This window comes from Eurypyga helias, unplaced genomic scaffold (assembly GCF_000690775.1).
Source record: "Eurypyga helias isolate BGI_N326 unplaced genomic scaffold, ASM69077v1 scaffold35996, whole genome shotgun sequence".
In the NCBI taxonomy this organism is placed as follows: Eukaryota; Metazoa; Chordata; class Aves; order Eurypygiformes; family Eurypygidae; genus Eurypyga; species Eurypyga helias.
In genome coordinates this window covers 1-7,926 of record NW_010255338.1, presented here as the reverse complement: position 1 = coordinate 7,926, position 7,926 = coordinate 1, and the positions used below count along the sequence as shown (strand labels likewise).

At 58.7% G+C, this 7,926-nt stretch overlaps 1 protein-coding gene across 1 annotated transcript in view; it reads left to right on the top strand.

Moving 5' to 3' along the window:
- Positions 1–7,445, top strand: part of ARHGEF17 (Rho guanine nucleotide exchange factor (GEF) 17) — a gene marked incomplete at its 3' end in the record, with an annotated part of 11,741 nt that extends 4,296 nt beyond the window's left edge. The window contains 16 exon segments of the mRNA XM_010153307.1: positions 304–480; positions 740–790; positions 1,723–1,832; positions 1,946–2,031; positions 2,151–2,269; positions 2,933–3,146; positions 3,247–3,320; positions 3,456–3,649; positions 3,691–3,955; positions 3,957–3,978; positions 4,609–4,855; positions 4,938–5,024; positions 5,133–5,200; positions 5,565–5,713; positions 5,804–5,978; positions 7,203–7,445. Coding sequence (XP_010151609.1) covers positions 304–480; positions 740–790; positions 1,723–1,832; positions 1,946–2,031; positions 2,151–2,269; positions 2,933–3,146; positions 3,247–3,320; positions 3,456–3,649; positions 3,691–3,955; positions 3,957–3,978; positions 4,609–4,855; positions 4,938–5,024; positions 5,133–5,200; positions 5,565–5,713; positions 5,804–5,978; positions 7,203–7,445 — 2,281 coding nt within the window.
- Between the last annotated feature and the right edge of the window lie 481 nt (positions 7,446–7,926).

Genomic DNA, 7,926 nt, shown 5'->3' with positions numbered 1-7,926 from the left:
TCCTGGGTTGCGTCATGCTCCATCCAGCCGGGCCTTGAAGACAGCCAGGGATGAATTTTGGGTGTCCGTGCAAGGTCACGTGTGCCCTCAGGAGCTGGTGGCCTCTTTTGAGGTGGCAGAGACCCGGCTGGTGGTGACCCAAGCTTGAGGCTTCATTTCTTCACAAAACCTTTCCTGCGTGGGGCTGGTTTCCAATCCCAGCAGCCAGAGCAGCGCAGCAGGGACTTTGGCTCGGGGGTGTCACGGCATCGCCAATGCCCAGGCTTTGCCCGTGGTGATGTCCCTGCTGTGTCCCCGCGGTAGGACCTGCTGAAGCACACGCCAGAGGACCACCCCGATCACCCCTTCCTCATCGATGCCCAGCGCAACATCAAGCAAGTGGCGGAGAGGATCAACAAGGGCATGAAGAGCGCGGAGGAGGTGGAGAGGAACGCCCGGATCGTGCAGGAGATCGAGTCCCACATCGAAGGGATGGATGATGTACGTATGGTGGTCTTACACGGGGTTGGTCTTTCCTCCTCCCCAAAACTCAACCACTTTTGCTCTGTCTTGATCACATCAGGCTGGGCCGCTTGTTCTCTCCTCCCAATCCTGCTTTCCCCATCATTGCTTGGCCTTGGTGGGCTCCTGGGGGGTTGGGAAGGGGTCGGGTGTGCCAGACCTGAGCTGGTGGGGTGAACAAAGCCTGTGCGGGTCCCCCCTCAGGGCTCCCTGCTCACAAGCCTCCTTGTCCCGACAGCTCCAGGCCCCACTCCGCAGGTTCCTGCGCCAGGAGATGGTGGTGGAAGTGGTAAGAGGTTGTCCCTTGTCCCCGGCATGACTGTGCCACCGTACAGCAGACAGAGCAGTGGAAGGCTGCGATAGCGGGTTGTGGGGTGTCTGTGTGCGCGTGGGAGGCGATGGATGGATGGATGGGCGGATGGATGGATGGGCGGATGGATGGATGGGCGGATGGATGGATGGGCGGATGGATGGATGGGCGGATGGATGGATGGGCGGATGGATGGATGGGCGGATGGATGGATGGGCGGATGGATGGATGGGCGGATGGATGGATGGGCGGATGGATGGATGGGCGGATGGATGGATGGGCGGATGGATGGATGGGCGGATGGATGGATGGGCGGATGGATGGATGGGCGGATGGATGGATGGGCGGATGGATGGATGGGCAGATGGATGGGCGGACATATGGATGGATGTGGGAAGGTTGGGTGGAAGGATGGACTGATGGTTGGAAGGATATACAGATGGAAGGATGAATAGAAGATGAATGGAAGAAAGGCTGGATGGATAGAGGGAGGGAGGGACGGAGGGATGACACATGGAGGGATGACGGATGGAAGGGGACAATATAAAATTCTCCAAATGTGTTGGATAAGATTGGTTTGGGAACAGACAGGAAACCAGAAGAGCCCATAGCAGCCCGGGGCCAGGGCTGGACAGGGAGGCAGGAGGTGGAGACCTCAGGGGTCCCGGTGAACCCATGCTTGGTGTTCCCATGGCCCTGGAATTTGACTTTCCTGTGAGTGGGACCCTGTGGCTTTACCTGCACAGCCATGGCACCCATGTCCCCTTCTATTCTCGTGAGGACCCATCCCACCCCGCAGCCTCCCTGTGCCAAGGCTGCACATGGGGAAACTGAGGCAGGAACCGCTCCCAGCGCTGGCAGCGGTGGGGGGGCTGAATGTTAACCCCTTGGTGTCTCCCACCGCTCCGCAGAAGGCAGTAGGTGGGAAGAAGGACCGCTCCTTCTTCCTCTTCACGGACCTGCTGGTGTGCACCACGTTGAAACGCAAGTCGGGCTCCCTCCGCCGCAGCTCCATGAGCCTGTGAGTACCACCAGGCTGGGGGGCACCCATTGGGATTAATCCCACTGGCTGGACTGGTTTTAGGGTGCTGGGGACATGGGTGCAGCTCAGCCATACCCCCCCAAAACTCACAGGTACACTGCGGCCAGCGTGATCGACACTGCCAGCAAGTACAAACTGCTCTGGAAACTGCCGCTGGAGGATGTGGACATCGTCAAAGGTCTGTCTGCTGGAGTGTTCCACCCCACTCCAAAAGCCATTGCTCACCTCAGGGAGAAGGTCCCCCCTGAACGGCTCCAGGGAGGAAGGAGTTAATGCCATACACATGTCCCCACACAGGTGCCTCACAAGCCACCAACCGGGAGAGCATCCAGAAAAGCATCTGCCGCCTGGATGAAGACCTCAGCACATTGGGGCAAGTCAGCAAGCTGTCGGAGACCCTCAGCTTCCCCCACCAGGTATGGGGATGGTGGCCCTGGTGCTGTCCCCTGGCTGGAAACATTCCCCATGGGACCAACTGGGATGTCCTCAGTGGGAGGGAGAACCTGCAGAAAGGCTGGTGACCATGAGTGTCCTCAAAGGGCCCAGATGCCACCAGCCTCAAAGCTACAGTGGGGTTGGGGCAACCTCCAAAGGATGCTTGGGGATGGATAGGGAGAGCATCATGTAGTGGCCCTGATCCTGTCTCCTGGCCGGACACCTTCCCTCTAGGACCAACTGGCATGCCCTCAGCAGGAGGGAGAACCCATGGAAGGGCTGGTGGGCATGAATGTCCTCAAAGGGCCCAGATGCCACCAGCCTCAAAACTAGAGGAGGGTTGGGGGCAGCCTCTGAAGGATGCTTGATGATGGACGGGGTCAGCATCACTTGGTGGCCCTAGTGCTGTCCTTGGATGGACACCTTCCCTGTGGGACCCACTGGGATATCCATGGTGGGAGGGAGAACTTAATGGAAGGTCTGGTAGCCATGAGTGTCCTCTAAGGGCCCAGATGCCACCAGTCCCAACACCACAACGAGGTTGGGACAGCCTCTGAGGATGCTTGGGGATGGATGGGGCCATCATCCACACATGGCTAGCAGTGGCATGTCCCAGAGAGCTGAAGCGTTGTCCCCATCCCCAGAGCCTGGATGACGTGATCAAGGACCTGATGGCCGCCATCCACCGGGAGCTGGCAGAGAAGCAATCCCTGTCCTTCAGCATGGCTTTCCCTCCCAACAAGGTGGAGCTCAGCACCACCAAAGCCGACGGCACTGAGTCCTTCATCTTTGAATTCCCCAACCCCGACGCCCGGCTGGGCTTTGAGCAGGCCTTTGAGGATGCCAAGAAGAAGCTGGGTAACACCAGGGACTGGGGAGGTGGATGCGGTGGTGGTCTCGGCTTTGGTAGACCCCTTTCCTCCATCACTTCTTCATCTTCCAATTTGATTTTCCCCAGCTTCCAGCAAAAACTGCCTGGACCCAGAGTTCCTCAAGGCCATCCCCATCATGAAGACACGGAGTGGGATGCAGGTATTGGGTGGTTGAGTTCAAGCATCCCACAGGACCCATGGTCCTCTCCATCCCGGCGGGCTTGCTGCCAGATGCCGAGAGCTCCTGCATCATTCCCAAATGACCCAACTCATCCCATCTTTTGCTCCCTTGCAGTTTTCTTGTGCTTCTCCCAGCCACGGCAGCCTGGAAAGCTCCCACGAGGTTTGGGTTTGCAACAGCGATGGTTACGTGGGGCAGGTTTGTTTGCTCGGCATCCGTAAGGAGCCCACGGTGGAGGCGTGCATCGCCGTCTGCTCCGCCAGGATCCTCTGCATCGCCTCCGTGCCCGGGCTCAAGCGGGCGTATAGGTAGGACATTCCCACCGGCACCGCGGAGCCGGCGGGCACAGGGCGATGCTGGAGCTGCTTCTTTCCCCCCTCCCCTCGTCGGCCGAGCCGGTGGGCAGCCCCTCCTCGGAGGCGATGCCGGTGCAGCCGGAGGATGCAGGGCCGCAGCCGTGCCTGCACATCTCCATCTCGGGTTCGTCGCTGGAGCTCTCAGAGCCGGTTGATGGTGGCAACAGGGAGCTGGTGCCCTTCGATAGCGATGACACGGATGACGAATCTTCACCCAGTCCCTCGGGGACACTGCAGAGCCACGCCAGCCACTCCACCCACCATCTCCTCCAGCTTCGGCAGTGAGTCTCTGCTTGGCAAAAAACCACTTATTTGTCCCAAAATCATAGAATCATGGAATGGTTTGGGTGGGTAGGGACCTTAAATTCCCCTACCCCAGTCCCACCCCTTGCCATGGGCAGGGACACCTTCCACTAGACCAGGTTGCTCCAAGCCTCATCCAGCCTGGCCTTGGACACTTCCAGGGATGGGGCATCCACAGCTTCCCTGGGCAACCTGTCCCAGTGCCTCCCCATCCCCTCCGGGAAAAATTTCTTCCTGAGGTCCGATCTCCATCTTCCTCTTTCCATTTAAACCTGTTACCCCTTGTCCTGCCACTACAGGCCCTACTAAAGTGATGGGCAAGTCCATCATTTTGGCCACTCCACCTTGTGTTCCTCAGGGAATTCCACAGCTGGAGGCTTTTGAGCCAAGGAAATCTCAGGAAAAGAGATGTTGGTGGGTGTCAGCCCATCCCTGTCATGCTGAGATGGGGCTGGTGGCTTTGGGTAAAACCTGGTGGGTTTGGGGCTCAGCATCCCTACATCCTCCCCAGGGCTTGACATCGCAAGGGGACCCATGCTCTCCTCCCCATCACTTCGGTGGGTGTTGGGTGGTCCTGGGCTGACCCATTCCTTCCTCCTCCTCCACAGATGAAGAGATCCCAAGCTGCAAGGAGGCAACAGCGGAGACAACAAGCTCGGAAGAAGAGCAAGAACCCGGCTTCATGCCCATCTCTGGTACCTACGGCCAAAACCGGCACGGCGAGAGCCCCACAGACGGGCGAGCCCTGCGCCGCTCCAGCCGCGGCTCCTTCACCCGGGGCAGCCTCGAGGACCTCCTCAGCCTTGACCCTGAAGCCCATCAGAGCTCCATGTGGTTGGGCACCGAAGATGGCTGGTACGTCCCCAGATGGGGGATACACACACGTGGGGTGGACCCCAATCCTGGGTGAGCCTCAAGCTTTGCTCTTCTCCTGCAGCATCCACGTGTACCAGTCCTCGGACAACATCCGTAACAGGAAGAACAGCATGAAGATGCAACATGCCGCTGCCGTCATGTGCATTTTGTAAGCGGGGAAGAAGATTTTCACCTCCGGGGTTGTCCACAGTGAGATGGTTTGGGGTGGCTGAGTGGGGCTCTGTGACTGGTTGTCCAAGGGTTTTTCTCCCCACAGGTACCTGGATAACCAGGTTTTCGTGTCACTGGCCAACGGGGAGCTCGTTGCGTACCAGCGGGAGGCAGGTGAGGCCGGATCGGGGCCATCAAAGGGTACTGGGGGGGTTAAACACAGCCCCAAAGTGGCATCTGTTGGGTGGGCGCTTGTCCAGCCCCTCAGGGAGGGATGCTCGGGGTACTGGTGTCTTCCCTGCCTCCACTGGAAGGGAAAGGACATCTCTCAAGCGATGCTGAAGACCCCAAAACCAGAACCAGATGGAGACGTGTATCCTGCTCCTCGTTGGCATCCCCTCGGGACATCACCTCCTGTCCCCTCTAATGGAGAACCTGGAGATGGGCATCTTCAGCCACTACATCCCATTGGCCAGGTCAAGATGGAGTTGTTTTGGGGATGCTTTACCTACTCACCTCAATCTCACCACCCTCACAGGCCGCTTCTGGGATCCCCAAAACTCCAAGTCCCTCTCCTTGGGCTCACCGGGGAGCCCCATCACCAGGGTGGGGGCAGTGGCAGGGAAGCTCTGGTGCGGCTGCCAAAACCGGGTCATCGTCCTCAACACCGCTACGTTGGCACAAGAGGTACGGCAGGCGACGGCGGGAGGTTCAGTGGGACGGTGATGGGCATCGGTGGCATCGTCAGTGGCATTGCTGTGGCTCTGTCACCCACAGCACACGCTCCAGGTGGGACAGGACAGTGGGCGCAGTGTCACCTGCATGGTGAGCGCAGGAACTGGCGTGTGGGTCGCCTTGCAGAGCAGTGCCCAGGTCCGGCTTTACCACGCCACCACTTACGAGCAGTTGGCCGAAGCGGATATCACCCCCCCGGTACACAAGATGCTCGCCGGTAAGTCCCACCGGTGGCAGGTCCCCGGTGGGTGCCCGCCACTGTCTCCAGGGGGTACCCGTGCCCATCCCCTGCCTTGAAAATGCCATGCCCTGCAGCATCCAGCGCTGGGAAATTTAATACCTCCTGCATCCCGGCCCTCTCTGGGGAATGAGACCTGACCGGTCACGCTCATGGGTGTCATCCTCAGTGTTATGCAGCTGCATAATCCCATGGGAAATCCCTGGGCAGATGGATAATCCCGTGCAGAAACAGAGCATCCCCTGGGCATCATCATAATTGCACAGGGTAATAGGGAATCCCCTGGATGGCTTCGTAATTCCACACAGGAATAGGGTATTCCCTGGGCAGCTGCATGATCCCATGTGGAAATAAGGCATTCCCGGGATGGCTTCATGATCCCAAGCAGGAATAGGGCATTCCCTGGTCAACTGCATGATCCCATGTGGAAATAAGGCATTCCCTGGATGGCTTCATAATCCCACGCAGGAATAGGGCATTCCCTGGGCAGCTGCACGATCCCATGTGGAAATAGGGCATTCCCTGGATGGCTTCATAATCCCAAACAGGAATAGGGCATTCCCTGGGCAGCTGCACGATCCCATGTGGAAATAGGGCATTCCCTGGATGGCTTCATAATCCCACGCAGGAATAGGGCATTCCCTGGGCAGCTACGTAATCCCATGTGGAAATGGGGCAGCTCCTGGGTGGTAGCATAATCCCATGCAGGAATAGGGCAGTTCTTTAGTATCTGCGTAATCCCATGGGAAAATAAAGCAAACCCTGGGTGGCTTCATAATCCCACACCGGAATCAGTCGGTCTCTGGGCAACTGCATAATCCTACGGGGTAACAGGACAGCCCTGGGTGGCTTCATAATCCCAGAAAAAAAATAAGGAAGCCCCTGGGTTGCTGTATCATCCCACAGGGAAACCCCATGGCATTTGCATAATCCCATGGGGTAACAGGGAAACCCCTGAATGTCTTCATAATCCCATGTGGGAACAAGGCAGCCCCTGGGGAACTGCATAATCCCATGGGGAAATGAGGCAGCCCAATCTGGCAGCACCCAAGGGTGGTTTATACAAGCCAGGGGGGTTGTGGGATCCCTTTCCCGTGTCCCACATCCCCCAGATACCCCTGAGAACGGAGACCGGAGGCATGGGTGGGGTTCACAGCCCCATGGCAGGCAGGGAGGGACGCTGACGGTTGGGATGCTCGACAGGCTCGGATGCCATCATCCGGCAGCACAAGGCAGCCTGCCTGCGGATCACGGCTCTCCTGGTGTGCAAGGACCTGCTGTGGATCGGGACCAGCGCCGGCGTGGTGCTGACCCTCGCCCTCTCGGCCAAGGCGGCCCCGGCGTTGGTGGGGCTCTCCCAGGGTCACACCGGCCACGTCCGCTTCCTCACCGCCATCGAGCTGCCCGACGGCTTCGACGTCCTCTTCCCATTGCCAAGGGAGACGGGTAGGTGGGATGACTGGGGAGGGGGCCAATCCTGGTCCGTTTCGGCAGGACCTGATGTTTCTACAAGGCCAGGAATGCTGGAAAAATGGGAATAGCCTTGAAATGTTGTCACCAGCATCCCCTGCTCCATCCTTGCCTTGTGAAAATCCAGGGAGAAAAATCAGGGTGGGAGGAAATTGGGTGCTCCTCCTCCTCCAGGGCTTGTGGGGATGGCTCAGGTTATCCCAACTATCCCTAATTCCCATGGGGAAAAGCCAATGGAAAGCCATGTGCTTGAGTCTCACCCAAACAGGCCCCAAAGTTGGGGTGGGATGGGGAGGAGGTCATTTGGGGGAGGTGGTGATGGGGGTGGGAGGGGCTATTTGGGGCCAAGATGTGGCACATGGGAAAGGGGTGGTAGTGGTGGGATAATCCTGGTGGGATGATGCTTGTGGGGTGATGCTGGGGGAATGGTGCTGTTGGGATGATCCTGGGGGGGGGG